At 46.3% G+C, this 25,536-nt stretch overlaps 3 protein-coding genes across 3 annotated transcripts; 2 read left to right on the top strand and 1 right to left on the bottom strand.

Annotated features, from left to right (window-relative positions):
• Positions 1–427: 427 nt before the first annotated feature.
• Positions 428–13,989, top strand: csrnp1b (cysteine-serine-rich nuclear protein 1b). The gene is made up of 5 exons (XM_080020507.1): positions 428–545; positions 7,565–7,766; positions 9,709–9,968; positions 10,291–10,587; positions 10,693–13,989. The coding sequence occupies exons 2-5, from the start codon at positions 7,583–7,585 to the stop codon at positions 11,671–11,673; spliced, it is 1,722 nt and encodes a 573-aa protein (XP_079876633.1). The 5' UTR covers positions 428–545; positions 7,565–7,582; the 3' UTR covers positions 11,674–13,989.
• Positions 13,990–14,772: 783 nt separating this feature from the next.
• Positions 14,773–20,641, bottom strand: LOC307245014 (chymotrypsin-like elastase family member 2A; the record flags this gene model as incomplete). Its single annotated transcript, XM_080020425.1, has 8 exons — positions 14,773–14,790; positions 16,904–17,053; positions 17,344–17,489; positions 17,601–17,737; positions 18,394–18,522; positions 18,682–18,788; positions 19,051–19,145; positions 20,470–20,641. The coding sequence occupies 8 exons, from the start codon at positions 20,639–20,641 to the stop codon at positions 14,773–14,775; spliced, it is 954 nt and encodes a 317-aa protein (XP_079876551.1).
• Positions 20,292–25,305, top strand: LOC307245103 (Golgi reassembly-stacking protein 1-like). The gene is made up of 9 exons (XM_080020522.1): positions 20,292–20,705; positions 21,884–21,964; positions 22,057–22,260; positions 22,525–22,611; positions 22,705–22,835; positions 22,976–23,105; positions 23,199–23,316; positions 23,832–23,954; positions 24,042–25,305. Exons 1-9 carry the CDS (start codon positions 20,640–20,642, stop codon positions 24,311–24,313), a joined length of 1,212 nt encoding a protein of 403 aa, XP_079876648.1. The 5' UTR covers positions 20,292–20,639; the 3' UTR covers positions 24,314–25,305.
• The last annotated feature ends 231 nt before the right edge of the window (positions 25,306–25,536 follow it).

Below are 25,536 nucleotides of genomic sequence, written 5' to 3' on the forward strand. Positions count from 1 at the left end.
TCAGAAATGTATTGGTAAGTGGACAAGACTGGAGGGTGGAGCAGTAGATTTGTCAGGGAAAATAATTTTATAAAAACAATACTTATAGTAATGAATGAATAACTTATAATGATATATATATATTTAATGATATATATGTGTGTATGTATGTGTGTGGGTGTGTGTGTGTGTGTTTATATACACACACAGGAAAATATATATTCATATAAATAATACAAAATAAAAATAAGCATTTGATTAAAGGGTAAAAAAAAAAAAAAAAAAGGGAAATTGTGCGCGAGGGCTGGCTCGTGGTGCCGGAAGGCCGGAAACGGCGTGGGCAGGCTGCGGCTTACGTCACGCCCTACGTCGGTCCCTGCGTCACGGCGGAGGCAGGAGGGAGTTTTCCACGGTGGAAAAGGCAGCGCCGCTCTGCGCGCTGCACAGACGAGCTCCCACACAATAGAGACGCAGAGCGCTGCAGTGTGGACGCTGGATTACCACCACCCCCAACGGCGGATTTCGCCTAAATATCCACTAATGGTGATCGGACACGCCAGTTCGTGGTGAGTGGACGCCGTCGATTTCGTCCCGCAGTGTTTGTTCGTTATTGATTATCGATAATTGATCGGGGGGGGGGGGCGAGCGCGAATAAATACCAGGAAAGTGGTGGCTCCAGCCGTGCGGTGGAGCCGAGCCAAATAGTTTGGATGTTTCCCCCCGCGGCTTGTGTCACGGCAGTCGGGGAGAAAACTCTCCAACTTGCAGCGGGTTCGGGTCGTAGTGGAGTGCGGGCTGCGCGTCACGGGCTGTGGGGTGTAGTGTGAACAGATCCTCGCGGCTACTTCTTCACCACAGCGGGTCCACGGAGCGCAGAATAAGCGCTGGATTGCGCACAAGCCGTAAAATAATAATAATAATGGGAATAATAGTGATAATAGTAATAATAATAATAACGGGAATAATGATTGGCGGTTTTGAACGCCATCTATCAATCCTTTGGACAAAACCCTGTGGTTTAGTTCATGGCAGGTAATGATTTGTTGGTTGGAGCGGAGGATGGATTGATTATTCATTATTCATTGGATCGGTAAGTATAGAAATGCGGACAAACTTGATTGGTGCTCATTGTGAATGTGACTTATTATAATGGTCATTAGCAACTGAGCGAGCTCGCCTTTTGTGCATCGAGCCCGTTTTAAGCGCCGGTCTCACCTCCGTGGCCGTGGAGCGACTCCTGAAGGCAGCCGACACCAGCGCTGTCCTTATCGTCAGAATTAACCATTAATCACCACCGGTGATTGGCTTTGGCAGAAGGGCCGGTGGGCGATTCGACCGAGTGGGTCGTATCAAACAATTCGATCGGTGGATCGGTGCGGTTTCGTGACACCGGAACGTGGAGCGCTTTGTTGCGTCTCCGCGCTTTTCATGGTTGTTATATGTTTTTCAGCTCGCCGTTGATTATTCCCCATTTAAACTTGCGCAATGTCTTTTTATATTGAAATGGGGGGGGAAAAACCCACATTTATTTTTCAACGTAATTTTGTCATTGATATCCAGAGGCTGCAATTGTGGTTATTTATTAATTCGATGGTTTGTTTTATTGTTTAAGTGGTCCTATTCCACGGCATGTCAGAGCTGAAATAAAGGCTGTCTGTTTTTGACAAGCGGCTCTGTTTAATTTAATCGTCTCCAGCAGCGACCTCACCCGGATCATTTTAGGAATGATGTTTTCCGGAATTAGGCTACGGAGAGCTCAATGATCCTTTGTTTACAGGAAGAGCCTACATTGATATGTTCTGTCCATTTTGTGCGTCAATATTCACCTTGGAGCTGCTAGAGGATAAAACAGTATATGTATATCTTTTAATTGATTCGTTAGTTGTGTTTTTTGTCCTTTGGAATGTCTAACGTCAGTGCTCTATTAAGACACTTTGGGATAGAAAAGCCTCATTTGGGAGAAATTGGTGAAACTGGCGTTTTGCGGGATGGTTTCATTTATTTGTGTGTCAAGGGAGGATGTCTATTTTAATTTAGTGGAGCCCCTTTTGATTTTGAAACAGCTGCCTAGACAAGTATAATCTATACATATTCAATTTCTATTTCATTTTGTATTGTAGGGCTGAGAGAGACAATAGATTATTGATATTGTGATATGAGACTGGATATCGTCTGGGATTTTGGTTATCGTAATATACTTAAATGTTATTTTTCGGCTGTGTTATAGTAAAGTAATGTCATTTTCTGAACTTCATAGACTGTAGCTGTTCTAATCTACACCTCTGCCTGCTTGGCCATAATAACCACATTACTAATGATTGTTTCTCAAATATCCCTTTGTGTGTGAATACCTTGTGAAAGCACCAATAGTCATCCCCAGAATATCGGCAAGTTATTTATATCGAGCTAGTCCTCAAAAAAAAAAGTGATATTGGATCTTGTCAATACGCCCTAACCCTCTTATACTACAGTATAAGAACCTGTGGTGTCTCACAGGTGGCAGGTCTCTCTGTAGGTTCTGTGAATGGCCACTTCCTGTGCACAGCAGTTTGTATTTCACAACCTGAGGAAGTCCTCACTCTCAACTTCTTTCTCGCTCTCTCCTTTCCGTCTCTCTCTTTCACTCACTCACTTCAGTGCCATCGGACAAATTTGATAGGCTTGATACAGATCAATTTGTTGCTCCTTATCGTTCTGTCCATCTTGACTGTATATCTAATGGTAAACAAATGAAAGACATACTGTAGCCACCAACTATAACTATGGGAATTAATGGACAAAGATCTAAAGCCACGTAATGTAAAGTTTTTCCCACTTTGTGCCAATGCGGCGCAGACAGAGCGGCTATTTGTGTGGCTGTCTCTCGGGGGGCGCAGGAGTGAAGGTTTCCCATCTGCTTTGTCTGTCCAGTACATTCCACACCGCCTGTGGGGTTCCAGCGAGTCACCCAGACTGGAACACACACACACACACACACACACACACACACACACACACACACACACACACACACACACACACACACACACACACACACACACACACACTCTACACCAGTGGGATCAGTGCTGTTAAACCGGTGGAATGACTCCTGCAACAGAGGTTAAAATATGCACTTAACCTCAGTTTACTTTTTTTACTTCTGCTTTTCATTTGACCGGTAAAAAAAACAAACAAAAAAATAAAATAAAATTTCCAAAGCACATAGTTTGTTCTTCTTTTATTCTCCATTGGAAAACATGTAGAGAACAGTAAAATGATATCCAATATCAGATAAAGAGTGCATGCGTGCATGTGTGTCAGTCAGCTAACACACCGACCCAGCGGCTCCCAGACGCCTGTAGAAGCACCTGGTCACCTGAGCCCGGCCTGCACGGCAGATTACTGACAACCCAACTCAGTATGTGAGGCCCACATGCACTCCTAATACCCCATCAGGTGTGGGTGGAGGTGGAGAAAGGGAGGTGTGCCCGAGACGCCCTCGGGTTGCCTCATGGGAAAAGTAGTTTTTCCAGCGGTTTAGCAGCGGAACACACATCTGGCTTGGATCGACCGCGTGTTCCTCTCCCACTGTTCTAGCGAGCGCGGGAGCTGCCAGAGTGGAATTCCTGCGGCTTTGGAGACATGACTTTATTTATTTGCTTTGTACGTCCCTCCCTGCCTCCCTCCTTTCCTTCCCACCACCTCCTCTCCTCCTTCTCCCCCTTCGCTGGAAGAGGTCGAGGCTGAGGAACAGAATGTTTCCATGGCACGGTCCCTGGCAGCGAGTGACAGACTTTGAGTGTGAATCGCAGCACGGACGGAGGGCAGGGATGGGATGTCTCGCTCGCTCTGGCTCTCTCTTTCTCTCTCCCTCCCTCTCTCTCTCTTGTTCTCTTTCTCTGTCGGACCAGCAGGTGGAGGGCTTCTCAGTCCTCCCTCTGTCGCCCCCGATGGCTCTGATCATTTACCTGGGCTACAAGTGTGAGGTGCATTACCTGATGCCTGGAGGCGCAGCTGCCTGCTGCTGCCTGCCCTGACACACACACACACACGCACGTACGCATGCACGCGTGCGCGCACACACACACCCTCAGCGCTGTTATCAGCTGCAGAGTGGCTGGACAGACGGCGTGGAGAGGGCAAAGTCAACTGGGACTTGTCCTGTTGTCTGGCTGGAGGGGAAGCAGCCTGGGGCGGTTTGGACAAGATGCTGGGAGTGTTTTTATTTTTTATCTTATTTATTTATTTCTTTTTTTAATTGAGTTTCTCCTGGATAATCCTTTCCTTTCCTTTTTAAATCACAAACCTACAAATGCCACTCCTTTGCTTTGTGTGATACTGGCGCTGTGACCCTGAATGAAACAGAGTTCCCTCAGTACCACTCTACAGCTGAAGCAGTGGAGAGGTAGCAGAAGTGGAGGAGGCTAGACCTGAAAATCTGAGTAAACCAGACCGACGACGCATGATTCACAGTTCTATTCACAGCGTGCATTAAAGTCAGCATATTGATTCGTCACTCCCATGTGGTTGTTTGTTTTTTTTGGGTTTTTTTTATATATCCTACTCCCAGCATCATAATTCCAGATTCCTTATAGCTACTGTACGCTCTGACCTAAAGGAGTCGGCGCCCAAATAGATGGGGATAAAAATAAAATGGGGATGAATTAGGGATTGGGGAGTCATATTAACAGGCTGCGTCTGGACACATCAAGATAATCTGGTTGGACTGACACGGCGGTGCGTCTGACTGCGGCCGCACACTGCTTTCCGGTGACAAATCTTCCCCGCCAGAGTCTCAGCGTCGCGACTCGGTGACAAGCGGCTGGGGAGCACCTTGGCGGCGGCATCCTTTATCTGGCTGCCTGTGTGCGGCTGATGGAATGACAGTGATGCATAATTTAGTACCCGGTGAAGACACGCTTCTCTCTCTCTCTCTCTCTCTCTCTGTCCGATTACACCCCCTGTCTCCATTGGGAGCAGCCCTTCACAGGCGCTTCTCATTTCTGAGTGGCTGGCTGTGAAGTTTCTTCTATTTTTATATCCTGTAGCTTCCTCTTATTTCCTTGTTCTTTTGCAAATTAGCTATTAAAATAGTTCCTGACTGTCCATCCGTCCCTCCGCAAATCCCTCATTCCGCCGCCTCAGCCCCCTCTCTCTCTGTCTCTCTCTCTCTCTCTCGGCCTTATTCTGCGCGGCAGCAGCCTGACTGGCCGTCCTCTCGCCAGGATTAACCTCTTGCCATTGTTTCTGCCCGTTGAACAGGATTAACAAATCAATGTGTCAGGTAGACTGCAGTCAAGAGACAATGACCCACTTCTGACACCATTTCACCTCCCCATCTCTCTCTCTCTCCCTCTCTCTCTCTCCTCTGCCTTCTGCCTCACTGCAGCTTTTAATTAAAAAGACTTTGCTTAGCTGGCGCTCTGCACTTCCTGGGGGACGCCTCGTAGCTTTGTTTTCTTTTTTTTTTTTTTAAAGGGGCGATTGGGGAGGCCGGTCGGAGTGATGGCGGAAAATGTATGCGAATGTAAATGCCCGTGTTGCTTCGCTCTCGTTGTGTAAGGGGTGGTGTAGTGTAGTGTAGTCCTTTTTGAAGCAGAGTGGGTTTTTTTTTTTTTTTTTTTTTTTTTTTTTTTTGGGGGGTGCGGGGGGATTTTTTTGAGACGTGGTCTAGACAAGCAACAGATGCTGCACCCAGGTGTTCCAAACCAGATCGGGGTAAATTATCCGACGTGGGAACGGGGACAGCTGAGAGAGGCATTAGATGATTAGTTCTCGGTCAAGCCAGTTGATGGATGGTTATTAGGCTTTTTTTTTTCGCATGTTGGACTGTTGGCGCAAAAATGCAGACCTCACCTTTTTTTTTTTTTTTTTTTTTTTTTTGAAGCGGCCATTTTGCTGGATGGATACCCAGCGAGCTGCCGAGGCTAGTTTGACCTCTCGCAAGGTGATTCATTCATCATGCGTGCACTGGGGAAAATAATATCTCATCCTGCAACAATAAGTGGGTTTCCAGCTCTAAAGCGGCCGTCCCCGCCCGTGCTGAGGTGTCGACCCTCTGCCCTTGACTCGTCTCTGCGTTCCCCGCCGCCAGATGTGTTGTAGGGACCACTGTCGCTCCCCGTCCCATGTAGAAAATGACCCCTTACGTGCGTACCAACCAGATCTTCCTTCTTTTTTTTTTTTTTTTAATTCCGTTTGAGTCCTGACACTTGCGTAACGATCTGATAAGGTGAGCCAAACCATGCAGGTCATACATGGAATAAAATGTCCTTTGAAGCCGTGGGAGGGCCTGCGGGCGTGACACGCCTCGCCTTTCACACGTCTGCCACGGGATATGGGCCGGGGGATTGGCAGGACAGTTTGGCAAACGTTTGTCTGGCTTCGCCCTCTCTTGTCTGTCTGACCGACTTAATCTCGTTTGAATCTTCCCTACCTTTTCATTTGCTTCCACGCGTCAAATTTAACCAGACGTGTCCCTCCAAACATGTATTCGAAGGTAATGTCTCGGGTCCAAAATGCTGTTCCCCTGTAAATGAATAAATGAGTGTCTCCATTAATGGAGCAAGTTGAACATTTTGGCTGACCTGCAACCGATTGCTTAACTAACTGTTTTATGGTGAGCGCGCCGAAGTAGGCCTCACCCCTCGCTCCGTCATATGAAAGAATGTCTGGGCTTTGACCCCCGTCATATCTTCCTTCCCGTCTTACCTCCCTCCGTTCTGCCGCCTGCTCAGTCGCCGCTGCCACTCAGTGTCAGACAGTCCGCGATGATGTCTCTGGCGATGACTGGAGAACCTGTCTGGTTTCAGCGTCACACTCTCCGCTTGCTTCCCAGAATTTGTGATGATGATGATTCAGAGAATTTCTCAGCTGTGTCAGAGCTACATGATACAACACCTCCGTACTTACCAGCAGATCGGCCAGAAATTAATTTGGCTTTTTCCCTGTGTGTGCTGCACATGAAGGTTTTTTTTTTTTTTACCCCTTTTTTTTCCTCCGCTCACGCAGATGTATCGATGAGAACTTGGCTGAACTTTGGAGATTATAATAACTGGGTTAAACAAGATTATCAGCCAAGGCTCCCCTCCCCCTCTCTCACTCTCTCTCTCCTTCTCAAAGTATTGATTGTTGTCGACGCTCAAAATCTGCATTCCCGAGTTTCATAACACCATAATGTCAAGCTCTACACATGTACCACGAGGGCCATGGAAACACACTGATAACAAACGGGGGCCTGAGCCCAAAGGCTGGCAAGAGGCAGAGTTTGAAATCTCTCCCCCGAATCTCTCGGTGCATGCCTCCCACTGATCAATGTTTTTGCTGAGTTGATGGGATTAGGAAGTGGGTGAAGGGTCCAGTAATTGTTGACTTGTGCGACTGGACTTGATGGATCGTTTCCTGTGCGATTCCTCCCTCTGCTCAGCTGAGTGCGGCGCTAGATGGGCTGCATACCGTCTCACATGCTTCATCGGGACTTCCTTCCTTCCTCACGCGGGACGCGATGTTGTCTATTTTGCTGCAGATAAAGTCTGTTCCTGTCCCCTTAATGAATGTGCCGGCGTGGAATCTAACCCCCTTTTTCCTCTGTACGGCCCCGCAGACTCTCCACGCAGACGCCATGAGCGGGCTTCTCAAGAGGAAGTTTGAGGAGGTGGACGAGGACCCGTGCTACTCCTCACCCTCGCCGTCCTCCCTCTCCTCCTCGGCCTACTCGGGCTGGGACTCGGAGGGGGAGAGCTGCTACTCCGACACCCTGGACTCCACGCCCAGCAACCCCGGCTCCCCAGCCAGCAGCTTCCACAGTGAGTATTTTAAAAGGTCGCTTTGTGAAATCTGCTTTGTGGAAGAAAAGGCTGCTCTAACAAAACCTATAAAATGGAGACAGAGGTTAAGCAGCTGCCAGCCCCTTGAATTACTTAAGACTCATGCAATGAATGCCTTTTTTGATTTTGAGCCCTGAAGGTGTAAAGTGGCTAATCTGATTATGCACAGGGTGCTCACCTTGGCTCCGTCTTCGCCGGTCTTTCTGCGATCTGGAGTTTCACCTTCCCTGCACGCTTGTGGGTCCCTACCCCCCGTCTCGGCCCCCGCTGGCCTTTAGCGAACCCAGCGGGGATGGGGGAAGATTTGCGGGCGAGAAAAGGGCTGACACTTGTGGGCTTCGTAGGACAGTGGGGCAGGGCGCCAGTCGAGGGGGAAAGGAGTGGCCGGTTGCCAGACGCTGAGGAACACACAGAGCCTTGTGTGGAGGCCGGGCACGCACCCAGCACAGGTGCTGAATGAGACTGAGAGAGAGAGAGAGAGAGGGAAGGCATGTTTGAACACTGAACAGAGCCTTCCAATCGTGCGTGTGCGGGTGCGGGTGTTGCGCTTTCATTGTGACGTCATTCAGGGAGTGCAAAATAAACAAAAAGAAAGGAACAATGCTTCCTTATTAAGACGCTGCGGGACAGAGTGGTTTGTCTCCTGCTCGTCTCAGAAGCACGACAGGGTTTGATGGATCTGAGACTGGTTTGAGCCAGTCACATCTGTACGACTCTCCCTTGTCTCCCTCCACGTCCACCAGGCATTTTTGGGAGCCCCATGGCCCAGGTTTAAGGTTTACCGGGTTCTGAGGGAAGGGGTTTACTTGAGCAGTGCCAGGTCTTAAGGTCAATTAATGTTCCTTGACTCCTGTGGCTTTGGAGCCGGGTGGATTCGGGGCGTGTCGCAGGATCGCTCAGACCATTTAACACAGTGGTCGTACCAGGGAACGGCTCCACAAGGTAATGCGCAACACATGTTGGACAGCGTTATCCTGTCTCTTTCGTTTCACGCAAGATAAGCATCGTGAGCAGAGCACAGGGGGGAAAAAAAAAAGGCTTAAAAGTACTGCTGCGTACTCCTGTGCATAGGAAGTGGAATTCATAATTAAAACTGGATAAACTGTCGAGCTTGTCCCCACATGTGGTTCTACTTTGATATCCATATGGCTTCATTGAATGAGCCTGTATAGGGGGAAGAAAAAAAACAAAAAAAAAACAGTCCGTCCGGTCTCCATGGACCCCGAATGTTTCTAGCAGAGAACGGAGCTTTCCACTCCTGCCAGCAACTGGCGGTCGGGCTGTCGCCGGGCGGCGGGATTGTTGTGGGCGGCTTTTTATCCCAGTCCTGAGAACTACGCCGCCTTGGAACCCTTTGTCCACACCCCGCCCTTCCCCACCTCCTTCCGGAAGCCACAAACGTTTAGTTTGATCCCGGTGGCTCCGCTTCCCTCCGCTTCTTGTTTGCCAAAAGAAGGGAAAGGGAAATTTGGGCGTCAGGCTTGTCACACTGGTGCACATGGACAAAACAACGCTGGACGTGTTCCTGTAGTTTGGGTTTCGTGTTCTAGGACGCTGGAGGATCAAGGGCTATGTTTATGGAGTTTTGGGTGTTTTTTTTTTTTTTTTTCTTTTCTGGAGGCATGGTGGGAGATGTTTCCCTTTTTTTATCAGTCCATCAGCCCCTGGATACAACGTGTGGATTCATCCATGTGTAGGCAGCTCCTTCCGCCCTCCAGTGGTGCTATTGAGAAGTGCAGATATTAAACATGGATCTGAATTGAACGTGGGCCACAACAAACAATTCATTTCGATTATTTATTTTTTCATCTCATCTTACTTATTATCCCTTCCTTAACTTTCTTTTTTTTTTTTTTGCTGTGACACCTGAATTTCCCTCAGAAGGATTAATAAAGCCTTATCTTCATCTCTCCGCCCACAGCCACGTCCATCCTGAAGAAGGCCAAGCGGGCGCGGCGCGGCAATGTGACGTTCGACCAGGTGACGGTGTTCTTCTTCCCGCGGTGCCAGGGCTTCACCAGTGTGCCCAGCAGGGGGGGCTGCTCCCTGGGCATGGTGCAGCGGCACAGCGCCCTCCGCACCTACACCCTGGCAGAGTTTGCCGTGGAGCAGCAGGTCCTGCGCCGGGAGAAGATCCTGGACAGACTGAGGGAGGAGAAGCTGGAGGCGCTGAAACTCAAAGTGAGTTCAGTGGGAAAATGGGGATTTTAAATGAGTTCTCTCAGCTTCGGGGTTGGGCGATAAGTTAATATTATATTAATCATCTCAGGAAATTAAGAATACCATGTTGCACTATTTTAAGATATGATGGTTAATGTAATACTTTTCTTTTTAATATGATTTATATATGAGATAATATGTGATATTTTAATTTCCAAAGCAAGTTTTGACATCTGAACTTCGTTGCTCCAGTCATTGCACAATGTTCCACATGGCCCAGCCCCAACTCAGATCCATCTTGTAATTAACTCGGCCTAAACCGATACACCTTATTCTTCCACAGCTGACTAAGAACGGAACCCAGGAGTGCGAGGAGGCGGAGCGCCTCACGGTGGACGACATCCCCGTGGAGGAGCTGGACCTCAGCGGGGCGAAGCTGGATGAGGGCTCCTTCCTGCACCCGTACCCATCCAAGCAGCGCCACGCGCTGCTCAAAGCGGCCGGCGTGAAGAAGATCGACAAGGAGGAGAAGCGGCAGCTCCACGAGCTGCGGATCTCCAGGGAGAACTGCGGCTGCGACTGCCAGGGGTTCTGCGAACCCGAGACCTGCAGCTGCAGTATTGCCGGCATCAAATGCCAGGTAGGAGCCTCCGGCCTCAAAACCACAGAGCTGTGGCTGTGGTTACTAGCAGGAGCCATGTTGTGATACCAGTCTAACCACTCCTCCCTCCCTCCCTCCTTCCAGATGGACCATTCTTCCTTCCCATGTGGCTGCACAAAGGACGGCTGTGGAAACACGCAGGGTCGCATCGAGTTCAACTCCACCCGGGTGCAGACGCACTACATCCACACCATCATGAAGCTGGAGCTGGAGAAGAAGCTGGAGGAGCACTCGTGCACGGAGGAGGAGGACGAGGCGGCCAAGGCCCGTCCCGCCCCCTCCCTCTCCTTCCCTGTCGGCTCGGAGCTGGCGGCGCCCGGAGAGAACAGCTGTAGCAGTGACATGACGGACTCCGACTCCTCGGAGCAGAGCGACGACTCGGAGGCCGGCGAGCGGCGGCGGCGCGAGCGGCGCCCCCCGCTGGACGTGGACGAGAAAGGCCTGAGCCGCATCCTGAGCTTCGGCGACACGGAGCAGGAGAGCTGCTGGAGGAGCGGCCGGGTGCAGGACAACCGCTGCCCGGAGAACGGACTAGACAAGCAGCAGGCGTACGCGGCGGCCCCCGGCGGCTTCAGCGTGGCGGACTTCCCCGACGAGAACGACAACATAGACGCCGCGCTACTGGACTCGGTAGACGACCACACGGACAATCGGGCCGCGGCCATCTCAGAACTTTTGGACGAGAACGCCAACCAAGGGAACGCGCTCTTCTACAGCGGCAGCGTGCCGCACACGCCCTCGCCCTCCATCGACCGCGCGGCCAGTTACAACATGGACCTGAGCCTGTCGTCCGAGTCCGACCTGGAGTTCTTCGACGGCTTCCCCTGCCTGGGGCCCAGCTCGCTCTACAACTCCCTGAAGGAGTACGAACACATGGACAACTTCTTTCAGTTTCAGTTGCCCAGCTACCCCAGCCTCCCCCAGGCCGGCGACCCCGGCACCTGCCTCCTGGAGTCTCTGATCGGCCTCTCGGAGTCCGTCCCGGAGCCCCCTGCCACCTTCACGGACAATCAGCTGCTGGAGGAAGCCATGAAGCTGTCGGTGATGGAGTCTGTGAAAGTTTAACTCGATGTAATGAAATGTGGACTGTTGGGGCGGCGGCGTGAAGATTGGGAGGACTGTACCTGCACACAAGATGTCAATGTAACATAGCGTGACGTTGGAGTAAGCTGTGATTCCCCACCCCTTCGCCTGATCCATGTTTGGATTCCAGACTTGCCTTGGGAGTGTTGGCGATGGGGCGGCGGGAGGAGGGAGGGAGGGTTTGTGGCAGCTAGCGTAATGGGAAGCGAGACAAAAGGAAAACGATGCTCGATTGGACCACCCGAGCCTAGTTAAACCAATGATGGCTTTCAATTCCGACGAAAGCTCGTTTTTTTGTTTTTTTTTTAACCAAACCGAGAAAGTCCAAAAGGCTGCGAGCGGGGCGTCCACCTCATCCCACCGCGGCAAACGTCGGGAATCATAAACACAGCGGAATGTGCACCTCAGGGACTTTTTTTTTTTTTTTTTTTTTGGTTTTTGTTTTTTTTTCTAGCTTTTGGAAGAAATGTACGGTGACCATTGCTGTGATGGGTGTGGTTTTGCCTTTACATTCAAAAAAAAAAAAAAAAAAGAAAGAAATCCCAATTGGTCGTACGTGACCTCCCTCTGTGCCCGGAACCACAGATCAGATCCCCTTAGAGTCCTGGGTGGTACAACAATCCTTCGTAAAAGCTCCTCAATCAGCACTTTATCTGTGAAAATAGTTATGTATTAAAAAAAAAGAAAAAAAAAAAAAAAAAGAAAGAAAATGCAGCATCGTGGCTCGACGGGGGGGGTCCATTCAGCAGCGAAATGCGAAATTCCGGGGCTTTTTATTTATGAGTCGGTTTCCTCGAGAGAATACCCGAGCGGCAGGAACGGCTGTAACTATGATATCTTTATTAGCTTTGTTTTAAGTTATTTTTTCCTATAATTTTTCGTTTTTTATTTATTTCAGATAAAGCCTACTTGCATCCAAGCAGCACTGTGGTTTGATATTCTTTCACCTCCAAGTGCAATCTCTCCTTTCTCTCCATTTCCCTCCGGCGTCACGGGAGACGGGACCACACGTCCACGGAATCAACTATTTAATATCTATTCTGTTATACCTTTATGCTTATTTTGTGGTAACTTATGACAATATTTCATCCGCTTGTTATTTAATGAACTTTTTTTTTTAGTTTTTTTTTTTGTTTGTTTTTTTGGGCAATAAAAGGGGCTGTTGTGAAATTTACTGGATGTGCCTGTTTTTCGGGGGAGCCTCGTCCACTGTGTGCACGGTGCTTCCTGTGGGACTGAAAACTGTGGAATCTCCCATTTGCTGAAGCTAAATTTCGGGCCATTTGTACCGTTTGCCTAATGTAACCGTAGACAGATGAAACTAATATTTTGTAAGTAATTTATGTAGGTTGATGAAAGAATTCTAATCACTGACAAATTGATTATTTTATTAAGAAAGTAAAAATGAGTAAATTTTCAATCTCGGAAAAAAAACCTTTGTAATATATTGAACTATAGAGAAATGTATAAAAGTTTAAGGCCGTCGCCGTCGGGCATCCTGAAGTATTTTTCCTGAAAGCTCTAAAGAAAAAAACGCCACTGAAACTTAAATAAATTGCAAAGATCAATTTGATTGTACTCAATTTTGGGGACTGTGACTCGGGTCACGTTATCTTGTAAACTGAACAATTAAGAAAAACAAAACAAACAAACAAAAAAAATTGGGGGGATAAAAAAGAAAATGCATATATTATTCTTTTTTTTTTTTTTTTTTTTTTTAATCATTTTCCACCCCCCTCCCCACTCGGATGTTAGCGTTGTTTCGAGTGTCAAACAAAGCTTTCAATGTGCTGGTGGTGTGTACATATCTCAGTCTGCAGCGTCTGCATCGTCACTCACACATCCTACACTTCTCTAAAGTGCAAAGTGAACATCTGAAATGTATTACTCACTTCTCTGCCTTTTTTTTTTATTTTTTTTTTTTTTATGTGTATTATTTGAAATCCACCTAATGTATGTTCTTATGCCATGAAGAGGGAACTCCGTTGTTTTTGGAGCGAACATTTGTTTCTCTTGTATAAAACATCAACTTTCATGAAGAAATGGCGACAGTGAGTATTTATCAATGTATTACAATGGATTCTTTTTTTTTTTTTCTTTCTTTTTCAAAGAACGTGTCTTACTTTTTGCCTTTGTGTTGTACATATTTCTGCTTGAATGGTACTACAGAGCAAACAAAGCTGCTTTATTTTTTATTTTTTACATATTCACTCTTTAACCTGCCATTCAAAACAACTGTTTCTTTCATCCAAGCCATTTTGACAGCTTGTCCCTCCAAATAAATACAGTTTCTTAAGAGCTCGACCCCGCCTGGTTTATTATATGATGATCTCACCAAACTATCAGTTTATTAATAAATGAAATAAATAAAACTTCAAGGCAGTAAAAAACCTTATGGTAGGCATGTCAAACAATAGCTTTTAGGAAAAAAAAATACCAGGATTAAGTTGAACCCTTTCCGAGTAAATATTTGACGCTGTCTCTGTGTTTGAGGTTGCGCACTTGAATAAATTACAATATGTATTAAATGTGCTCCACACCGACGGGTTTTCAGAGACACCTGCTTATGCACAACAGATTATTTTTATCTTCCCACAACGTCAATATGTATTTTAGAAAGGCACCAACAAAAAGTGTGCATGTCTTCAAAAGAAGCACAACTGCGTTCTTTCAAGTTCTCATGTAAAGACCTACACACATTTTATTTTTATTTTTTTTCATGTGGTAGGTCTCAAATTTGGCTTTCACAACAATCTGACCCAGTGAATACAGTCAAATATAGTGAAGTACGAAATGTAATTATCTGGGTGTGCTGCCCACTCCAGGCTCTGCCGTGGTTCTGGTGTGGAATGAATACCTGACATTCTGCGAGGAGCTGCAGGAATGTGTGGAACGTGTCCGTGGACGGACGAAGGGGGGGGGGAAACCCGCTTATTTAAAATTTGAAGCACTGCCTCCGCCCTGTGGATGAACCAAGAACTGCACGCAAACGCGCTGTGTCGTTTCAATGACTGAGAGGAAAATGCTTTTTATTCTGAGGTGTTTGACCTCTGTAAATATGTTGTTTCATCCCGGTGGGCGTCACTTCGTGTTCATAACCTGAAAAAAATCCAAACGAAGGAGTCGGATCAGACGACCTGAAATAAACAACAAAAACGACGGTATCTATCTGTCTATCGGTCTATCTGTCTGTCTACAGTATCTATCTATCCTTCTGTCTGTCTGCAGTATCTATTTATCTATCTATCTGTCTATCTATCTATCTGTCTGTCTGTCTGCAGTATCTATCTATCTCTTTATCTATCTATCTATCTATCTGTCTGTCTGTCTGTCTGTCTGTCTACAGTATCTATCTGTCTGTCTGTCTCTGTCTACAGTATCTATCTTTCTATCTAGCTATCTATCTGTCTGGCTGCCTGGCTGTCAACTGTATCTATCTATCTATCTATCTATCTATCTGTCTGTCTGCAGTATCTATCTATCTGTCTGTCTCTGTCTACAGTGTCTATCTATCTATCTGTCGGTCGGTCTGTCTGTCTGTCTGTCTACAGTATCTATCTTTCTATCTAGCTATCTATCTGTCTGTCTGTCTGTCTCTGTCTACAGTATCTATCTATCTATCTGTCGGTCTGTCTGTCTGTCTGTCTACAGTATCTATCTATCTATCTGTCGGTCTGTCTGTCTGTCTGTCTACAGTATCTATCTGTCTGTCTGTCTCTGTCTACAGTATCTATCTTTCTATCTAGCTATCTATCTGTCTGGCTGCCTGGCTGTCAACTGTATCTATCTATCTATCTATCTATCTGTCTGTCTGCAGTATCTATCTATCTGTCTGTCTCTGTCTACAGTATCTATCTATCTATCTGTCGGTCTGTCTGTCTGTCTGTCTACAGTATCTATCTTTCTATATAGCTATCTATCTGTCTGGCTGCCTGGCTGTCAACTGTATCTGTCTATCTATCTATCTATCTGTCTGTCTGCAGTATCTATCTATCTGTCTGTCTGTCTCTCTTCCTGTCAACAGTATCTATCTATCTGTCTCTGTCTGCAGTATCTATGTATCTATATGCCTGTCTGTCTGTCTGTCTGTCTGTCTGTCTGTCTAAAGTATCTATCTATCTATCTATCTATCTATCTATCTATCTATCTTTCTATCTATGTGTCTGTCTGTCTGTCTAAAGTATCTATCTATCTATCTATCTATCTATCTATCTATCTATCTATCTTTCTATCTATGTGTCTGTCTGTCTGTCTGTCTACAGTATCTATCTATCTATCTATCTATCTATCTATCTATCTATCTTTCTATCTATGTGTCTGTCTGTCTGTCTGTCTGTCTACAGTATCTATCTATCTATCTATCTATCTATCTATCTATCTATCTATCTATCTATCTGTCTGTCCATCTGTCTATCCATCTGTCTGTCTGTCTGTCTGTCTACAGTATCTATCTGTCTGTCTCTCTTTCTGTCAACAGTATCTATCTATCTGTCTGTCTGTCTGTCTGTCTGTCTGCAGTATCTATGTATCTATCTGCCTGTCTGTCTGTCTACAGTATCTATCTATCTATCTATCTATCTATCTAGCTGTATGTCTGTCTGTCTGTCTCTGTCTCTGTCTACAGTATCTATCTTTCTATCTATCTGTCTGTCTATCTGTCTGTCTGTCTACAGTACCTATCTATCTATCTATCTATCTATCTTTCTATCTATGTGTCTGTCTGTCTGTCTGTCTGTCTACAGTATCTATCTATCTATCTATCTATCTATCTATCTATCTATCTATCTATCTGTCTGTCCATCTGTCTATCCATCTGTCTGTCTGTCTGTCTGTCTACAGTATCTATCTGTCTGTCTGTCTCTCTTTCTGTCAACAGTATCTATCTATCTGTCTGTCTGTCTGTCGGTCTGTCTGTCTGCAGTATCTATGTATCTATCTGCCTGTCTGTCTGTCTGTCTACAGTATCTATCTATCTATCTATCTATCTAGCTGTATGTCTGTCTGTCTGTCTACAGTATCTATCTATCTATCTATCTATCTATCTATCTATCTAGCTGTATGTCTGTCTGTCTGTCTCTGTCTCTGTCTACAGTATCTATCTTTCTATCTATCTGTCTGTCTATCTGTCTGTCTGTCTGTCTGTCTGTCTACAGTATCTATCCATCTATCTATCCATCTATCTATCTATCCATCCATCCATCTATCTGCGTACCTGGTATATCCAGTCCTCGAAGGAGGATACTCTGGTGAACACGGTGGGTTTGAAGACCTGGTTGCAGTTTCCAGAGGGGCCGTAGCTCACCACCCCATGGACCCTCCAGGCACCATCGGTGAAGCAGTTCAGCGGGCCCCCAGAGTCCCCCTGGACGGTGAGAAACAGGAGAGAATAAGCAGTAAAGCTCAAAAGACTGAGTACACTGCACCTTAATTCCTAATGTCAGTTAAATTAACAATTAACTGTTAATACTTAAAGTACATTTAAGGGCACATACATATTCACTTTTGCTTGAGTAGAAATGTCAATGCGGTTCACTTTTTTAATAGTGTTTTTTGTCGGGCTATTTTGTACTTTACTTATGTAAAACCTCTGAGTACTTCCTCCGACCACTAGTTCCATTCGTATTCAATTCCAATAAAGCAGTGCAGTGGTACCTGGCAGCCTGAGACGGTCCCGTCCCCCCCGGCGCAGACCATGGTCTCCAGGGCCACGCTTCCCCACCATTCGGGCTGGGAGCAGATGGCGTGCGCCACCACAGCGATGGGGGCGACCTGCAGCACAGCGGGAACGCTGCCGTCCACTGGGGAGGAACGCCAGGTTCATGGACCAGAGGACGTACAGGGAGGGAGACGCATGAGGTCATGTGCGTGTGTGTGTGTGTGTGCGTGCGTGCGTGCGTGTGTGTACTGACTTCCCATCATCCCCCAGCCAGTGATGTAGCAGATGAATCCGTTGGGCAGCGTCTGTCCAGGGTAGGGCAGGTCAGCGACAGTAACAAAGCCATTGTTGTACACGGGTTTCACCAGCCTCAGCAACGCAATGTCGTTCCTAATACGCAAATAAATTGACCGTCAATTACTTTTCCCCTACTCAGAGGAAAAACAGCACAATAACGTTGTAGATCACAGAGAAGAAATGTCCAGTTTCTCACTTGAGGAAGACATGTACTCAGAACTTTTACTTACAGGAAGTTATTAAAGTATAAATACCTCAGACACAAAATAACAAGTAGAAGCACCACATTAGTATTTCTACCCAAGTAAAAGTTTATAAATACTTGCTATTAAATGTACTTTAAGTATTTAAACAATAAATACTTGTCAAATCCTGTGCCGGGATATAACATATAGAGTCTGTAATACAATATAAAGTGTCTACTGTATCTTTTTATTCTCACACATATCCCTATTAGTATTTACCAAAAATATTATGATATACTTTTGATATATATATATATGAATCCAGATTCGTTTTTCACAAATTAAAGTAATGTCACTGTGTGAGAAGTACAGCAAGAAAGTACTTTTACTTAGTTACTTTCCACCGATGCATTAAACCCCAAACACCACATAAACAAACGGCAAAAAAAAAAAAAAAAGATCTCCAAGCCGTGAGAGCGTGTTTGGATGCAACCCTCGTCTGCGGGACTCTTTCCTCCCCATACTGTTAGAAGAGGAATAGAATGAGAGAGGCGACTCCTTCACCCCTTGGCGAGATCTCCATTCCAGTCGGGGTTGACGACGATCTCTCCCACACGGATGAACTGCTCTCTGCCGCTGTACTCGTAGAGGTCGTGCTCCCCGACCACCACGCGGAACAGAGCGGCCTCCGTGCTGCCCAGAAAAAAATGCACCCCACGGAGACAGGGAGACACTTAGACCGTGTAGAATAGGAGGATGCTGGGCTGGATTACCTTGATTATTTATTTATGGTTTGTATGTTTGGTTTTTGTGTTGTTTTTTTTTTTTTTTTCCTTCTTTTACTATTTGTACCTGATAATACAGTGAGCGGCGGTCATGACGTGCATGCTGCCGATCAGGGTTCCCCCACAGATGTGGTAGTACAGACCATCGTCATATGTGTTATGTTGGAGAGAGACCTACAGGAGAAAAGTCTAGTCAGACCGATGAGAGCATATGGTATTTTGGTGGTTTTCAGAGTTTTCAAATAGACCACAAAGATGGCTTCATTTACACGTTGGAAAGAAACAAGCAAGACAACTCTGGGGTGTGTCTGAGCATGATTTGCACATGCAGGGCTGAATATTTAGCTGGAATTTCTTTAAGTAGCGTGAAGAGGAACGCAGAGAAGCACTGGTTGAATGGATAAAAACACTCCAGCGCAATGTGCACAAGGTTTACCTGCCACTGCCAGCTGTGTGGTTGTGCGTCGTGACCCCCTATGACCCTCTCATTGTGCACGTTGTGGTTGAACGGCACCCCGGCCCAGATCAACCCTTTCGATCGGATAGAATCACAACACGGTACAGTGGTCATAATCAGCTTAGGCATTCTTAAATGTAAAATAAGAAAAAAGAACGGCCACAAAATGAATGTAGAGCTAATATTCAGGTTCCTTACCGATGCATGAAACGAAAGCCAAGAGCTGCAACATCATGGAGAATGGTCTAGCTACTGGTGGATTTTCACTTTTTATACCATCAGGTTATCACAAGGATTATGTAAGCATCCCGTTATCACAAGGAACACCCGCCAATTTAGCGGTGTCGTTTGATCTTGTAGCAATAGCACACAAGACACTTGTTTAAATATAAGGAATCAGGTTTACGCTCATGCTTTAAATCCACAAATCGATATTTAAATCCATATTTTTCTTTAAATTGATCTTAAAACACTTACTATTACATGTTTTAAATTAGAATTACAAATCCACTATTTCTCAGTTCTCAGTTAGAGATTTGTCTTTTTTTTATCGTTTTTATCATTCATTGGTGGGAAAAACAGGTGCTTTGGGTACGAAGCAAGGCCAACATGAAAAGTTTTTTTATTTTTTATTTGCCCTCTTGGTTGCTTGACAGGTGATGTTTCTATGCGATAAGAATAAAACTTCCCACAGAACAGCGACACACACTTTATTCATCTCAATCATGAATGCTTGCAGAATTCCAATAGTTGTCACATTTCTGCACAACAATGTATAAATGAAGGCCAAATACCTGAACGATAACAACACATTTTGAAATGCACAATAGTATTTGCAAGAACAGAATGAATACAGTGGAAGCTGGGGTGAAAGTAGCTTTCAGGGCCTGTGGTTCCATCCCCTTACAACCAGATCAGCTCCATGATCCTGACACATGGACATTTTGGAGTAAAGCATAAAGTGAAAAAACCCAAATAGTCTTGGAGTAAATTCAACCCCGGTCTGCTTGAAGAAAAGAAGAAAGGGATTATTATTATTATTTTTTTTTAATAATAATTACTTAGCGGTAGGGACAGTTTAACCAGAGTATGGTAGTTACACAGCCTTTAATCTCTCCTCTAAACACGATCCCACCAAACGAGTCGGACTCAGAGCCACGTCCCCGGTTGCTAGGCAACCACCGTGTAAACATTAAGGAAGACTAATCGACAATGGCCCCCGTCGATCGGTCCGCGCCAGCGTCGCCTCCCCCGTCGTTGGACACTCGTTTTTGACGTCGTGTGTCGTGTCGCCATACTCGCGAAAAGCTTTCTCCACGCGCGCGTGTGCGCGGACGGGCTGGTGTTTGCGTGTGAGGGGCGTGTTACCGAATCGTTCCGTCGTCCATCTCTATTTACCAGTCTGGCCTGGGCGCGGCGAACGGCAGCCGCCTGTCAGAGCCGCCCCCTGCCTATTAGCGGAAGGAGGCGAACGTAAAGCCCGTTTCTCCCCCCGCTTCAGCCTCGGATGAGCGCTTCTTCCTGGGTGGCACACGTCGTGAGGGCCGCTGGGCAGTGACTCCGGCGCCATGGGTTCGCCGCAGAGCTCCTTCCTGCTGGACGGCGGAGACACCGGTGGCTATCACGTGCACGGGGTACGGCGCTAGTTACCGGGGCTTGGCGCTCGCCGCGCGGGAGCTCCGTCCACGTCCGAGTGACCCGCTGCGCCATCGCTACGGCGAAGCGCGGATCTGGCGGGGAACACTATTCGTCGTCGTATTCCAACTTGATTTTTGCCACAACTCCGGGCGACAACCCGAGGACTGGGGTGTGTGGCGTAAGCTAGGCTATATGACGATGAGGTGGCACTTGGCTCACATCCAGGAAAAAAAACCCCGATCAATAATAAATAGTTGACGACACACGATGACCCATTAACCCCTTTCACATTTTAACTATGCATGAGGTATATGCCTCTATTATTAGTTGTGCAGCTATGAAATAGCTGGGGCGCTGTTGGCACCGTGCTCCCCGCAGGCTCCCAAATAGGAGCCTTTCTGTGTGGGGTTTGCGTGTCCTCACATTGGGGTTTCCTCCACCTACCATCAGTAAGGACCCCCACCCAAAAACATGCACATATCATCGTCTGACCAGCGATGGACACTTGTTACCAGGTCCCCGGGCCCGTCGACGAATGCTGCCCCCCCCCCCCCCCGGAGGAAGGTCAAGCCGGGACGGGTCAAATGCAGAGGCCTCATTTCACCGGCCACCATCCAAAGCGTGTGTGTGTGTGTGTGTGTGTGTGTGTGTGTGTGTGTGTGTGTGTGTGTGTGTGTGTATGCATGTGGTGTGTTGCGTGACAGTTAAAGATTTTTCTTCTTCTTTGTTGTGATGATTATTGTTATTATTATTATAACAATTTACTTTTCCACCCTGGCACACATAGTACAGGCTCAGATTTTATTTCATATACTATAGGCATGCAAACCTATAAGCATTTCCTTTAACCTCTAAGTGTACTTTTTATTTTGTCATGTTTTTAACATTTGTTTTAGTTGGAATGTCGTTTTATTTTGTAGAGTGCAATATATTGTTTATTTTTTTAGTACATTTTTAGGTTTATCATGTATTGCTATTTTTCCTATTTGTTACGTTGATTGACGTGTGCTGCTGTGTACGTCACAATTTCCTTCCCGGGATGAATAAAGTCGAGTCTCTCGTTTTGTTTTGCCCACTGCAATGCCAAATTCCGCCACATGGCGGCGCCTCTCTCAGAATGGAATTCCACATTGATGAGAAATAAATTGACTGAGGGGGTTTGGTGTCGTTTCAGATCCAGGAGAACTCTCCTGCTCACAGGGCGGGCCTGGAGCCTTACTTTGACTTCATTCTTTCAATAGGAAACACCCGACTCGTGAGTATATTCCTAATTCCTACAGGGATTTATTCCGTCAAATTCCACTCGTCCTGTGACTTGATGTTCCTCCTTTCTCCCTTTCCTTCCAGAATAAAGAGAGTGACTTGCTCAGAGACCTGCTCAAAGCGAATATGGAGAAACCGGTCAAACTGGAGGTGCACAACATCAAAACGCAGCGTGTGAGGGAGCTGGAGGTTGTGCCCACCAACATGTGGGGCGGCCAGGGCCTCCTGGGGGCCAGCGTCCGCTTCTGCAGCTTCGACGGAGCCAACGAGAATGTCTGGCACGTCCTGGTTAGTCATCCATACATAACATGCAAACCAGTTCCCGAAGTTGAAATCTATAATAAATACAGTCATTTACCGATCAACTCGAATAATTCACAATAAATACTGTCATGTCCTTTTGCATGGGATTTGAAGGACGTCTTTTTTTCGCGCCCCGTCGAAAGAGAATAACAAATCGACGTTTGTTGTTCCATCTCTTGCGTACATCCCGATTAAGTAAATATTCCGTGAAACCCAGAGTTGTGTTTTCCTCCTCCTTCCCCCCGCGAGGACGTGGACGCACACTCCCCTGCGGCGCTGGCGGGTCTGCAGGCGCATCACGACTTCATCGTGGGAGCCGACCAGGTCTTGCAAGATGTAGGTGTTCCTGGTTATTGTCTCACCGGCCGCTTTTTGTCGACGTGTCGTTATTTATTTACCGTATGCGTTTGCTTTGTGTAACCCATGCAGTCAGAGGATTTCTTTTCTCTGATTGAAGCCAATGAGGGGAAACCTCTGAAGCTGTTGGTTTACAGCACGCACACCGACCAGTGCAGGGAGGTGGTGGTGACGCCCAATGGAGCCTGGGGGGGAGAGGGGAGGTAGGGCGTCCCCCCAGAATGAACATTAATACATCTTTCTCCCAGAGGTGGAAAGAGGACCACTTATATCCACAGACTGCATATCTATATTTATAAAGACACCGAGTGTATTTATTTGTGTATATTTTTTCCTGCTTCAGCTTGGGTTGTGGTATCGGTTACGGATACTTGCACAGGATCCCTGCTCGCCAGCTTCAGCCAAACCCCCAAAACGAGAGCGTTCCCCAGTGCGCCGAGACCCGACACCTCCATCCCAGAGACCACAGTGAGGTGCATATCTTAGAAGGTTCATCTTTTCCTCTTGCCGTCGGGTGTTTCCTGCTCAGATTGTGGGGGCTTATCGTGGCGTCGCTTCGTTTTCAGCCCCCGTCCGTTGCCGTGTCGAACATCTGCTTTGAAAATGAGACGGACCCGGACCAAAGAGAGAACCGCGTCAATGAGCCGCGGCCGAGCCCTTCCGCCCGGTCTGCTGCGGACCCAGGTACCAAGAGTAACACGGGGAGTGTGACGTGTCTTCTTAAGAGTTTTATCAACGCAGATCCTTTTCATCAGTTTATAGGAAACAGTTACTGAGAAAATAAAAAACAAAACAAGATTCTGTCACCTATCTTGAGGTACAGGTGTGTAGGGGATGAACTGGAAGCCCTGAGAATACTCAACAAAAATACACTCAAGATTGAAGATGTTTATTTGTCACACACATTTACATACGATCATACATATATGTAGTGAAATGACATTGCAACGCACTCAGAGATTATGCACAATAAGTACTAACTGGCACAATAGCTATAACACTCCCACAGGCTGAACTTCCATTATACCTGATGAAAGGCCTTTGTCCGAAACAACGCTTTACTCATTAAAATCAATTAATACGCAATTTAATTGCAAGTTCATACAGTGCGTGAGACTCTTTTTTTATTTTTTTTTATTTTGAGGAAACAGTTACTTACTTTTTGCCAAATAGTATTTTTTCCTCTCCATGAACATCAGATATCTCCAACATCAGCGTAGAAAAGACCCCTGATTTGTCCGAGCTGGTTTCCACCATTGACATGAGCAGCGGCTCCAGGCTCGATAACCGTGGAGACGTTCCTCCCAATGAGTCTAACCTGGGTGAGTAGAACTAATTCAACCCGAGGAAACGTATTTGTTGTGCTGCTATTCAATTCAGGTACTCATTAAAACTCTTTAATTTGACAGATATAACATCTACCGGTCAACTTGTGCCTTCATCTCCAGTGGAGGAGGAGGAGGAGGAGGAAGGTGTTCAGGAAGCCGAGGAAGGCCACAGAGACCCGATGGGACCTCACGTCTCCTTCGGGGATGACCCCGAAGGAGACGCTTTGAGCCCCGACGTCCGAAGGCCACGTGACGCCGGAGGCTCAGAGGAGCGACGGCGTAGAGGAAAGACACCTTCGGGATCCGGGCGTTTAGGCGAAGGTCTGTTGGAGAAATCTGCTCCAGGAGAATAAGCTGCTGCTGCTGCTGTGGGAGTGTGAGGTAAAACTCCACTGGAACTGATATGCATCAGAGGAAACGGGGCTTAAATGTGCAGCTGCAATATACTGTAGTGGAAAGAAGATGTTATAACTGTCGAAGTTAGCGACACTGGAAGCATTTTATTTATATTTTATGGGAGTTTTATTTAAATTACTTTGCCAATGCTGCATGCTAAATTGCACATCTCAATTAATTTTTTTGAGTCTGATTTAGTACACAGTACATTATTTAGTACGATATGAATGTATTCAATGGGTTTTGTGAAACCGACTATTCCTGGTCAAAATGTCTCTTTTTGGATCAATTTCCGCTGTAACAGTAGCCGTCGTCATATAAATAATTTAGCACTGAAGGAAATAGACGATGCTTTTTATAGACAGATAGATGGATTGTACGGTTCTGTCAGTCACCTTTTTTTTTTTTAAATCTCTGGGTACTATGGGTTTAAATGTATATGGGATTTTTTTAAGTGATCATTAGATGTGATTTTTATTTTATTTCAAGTGGTACCCAACAACAATACAATATACTTGCCACATCTATGGTTATTCGCTATAGAAAGCCTTAGCCTATAGCTCTATGTTGCACTTTAAAGGGGCAATTCCCTTTATCCCCATACATTTGCCCACAGGGATTAAGATACTTAGCCAGTAATATCTCTGATTGTGTGATCTCAGGCATTTAACTCAAACACTTACAATCACCACTCCAGCCTTTACTTTTCTGTGTGCCGGCCTAGTGATTAATTTAAGAGGCAATCTTTTGATTAGTCTTAACCATTACTGGCTTCCGGGGTAGATTAGTCCGTCTGCAGTACACTCAGCGGAGCATGAAACATGTTTCACACGTTTCACAGCTTGTTCAGAAACCTCCATGCCTTTCCGTGAAATGATGCTGCTTCTCCCAAAAAATATGTATGTTTTTTTTTAATGGACTGTAAGATGGGCAAGTTGCAAAGTTTCTCATTTTATTCTTGTGATCTTTATTGATTTAAGTCATGTAAACTTGAAACGTCTCTTTATGAATGTAATCAAATATAAAGTGAGAGGCACAGTGATCACATTGTATTGGGGGCTTTGAATAAATGGTTTCTGTTCGAAGAGTGGCTTGTGTAGTTCGCGCTTTTGGACAGCAGGGGGCAGCAGAGAACCCAAGCTGCTCCCATCGCCTCAAGACGCTCTCCCAAAATGAGCAG

This window comes from Zeus faber (assembly GCF_960531495.2).
Source record: "Zeus faber genome assembly, chromosome: 19".
NCBI classification, from domain to species: domain Eukaryota; kingdom Metazoa; phylum Chordata; class Actinopteri; order Zeiformes; family Zeidae; genus Zeus; species Zeus faber.

Bases quoted from the DNA above. Each gene is read 5' to 3' on its own strand.
- csrnp1b (XM_080020507.1), top strand. From the start codon at position 7,583: ATGAGCGGGCTTCTCAAGAGGAAGTTTGAGGAGGTGGACGAGGACCCG. The intron at 9,969-10,290 runs GTGAGTTCAGTG...ATTCTTCCACAG, and splicing joins TGGAGGCGCTGAAACTCAAA to CTGACTAAGAACGGAACCCA. The intron at 10,588-10,692 runs GTAGGAGCCTCC...CCCTCCTTCCAG, and splicing joins TTGCCGGCATCAAATGCCAG to ATGGACCATTCTTCCTTCCC.
- LOC307245103 (XM_080020522.1), top strand. From the start codon at position 20,640: ATGGGTTCGCCGCAGAGCTCCTTCCTGCTGGACGGCGGAGACACCGGT. The intron at 20,706-21,883 runs GTACGGCGCTAG...GTGTCGTTTCAG, and splicing joins GTGGCTATCACGTGCACGGG to ATCCAGGAGAACTCTCCTGC. The intron at 23,106-23,198 runs GTGCATATCTTA...CTTCGTTTTCAG, and splicing joins ATCCCAGAGACCACAGTGAG to CCCCCGTCCGTTGCCGTGTC.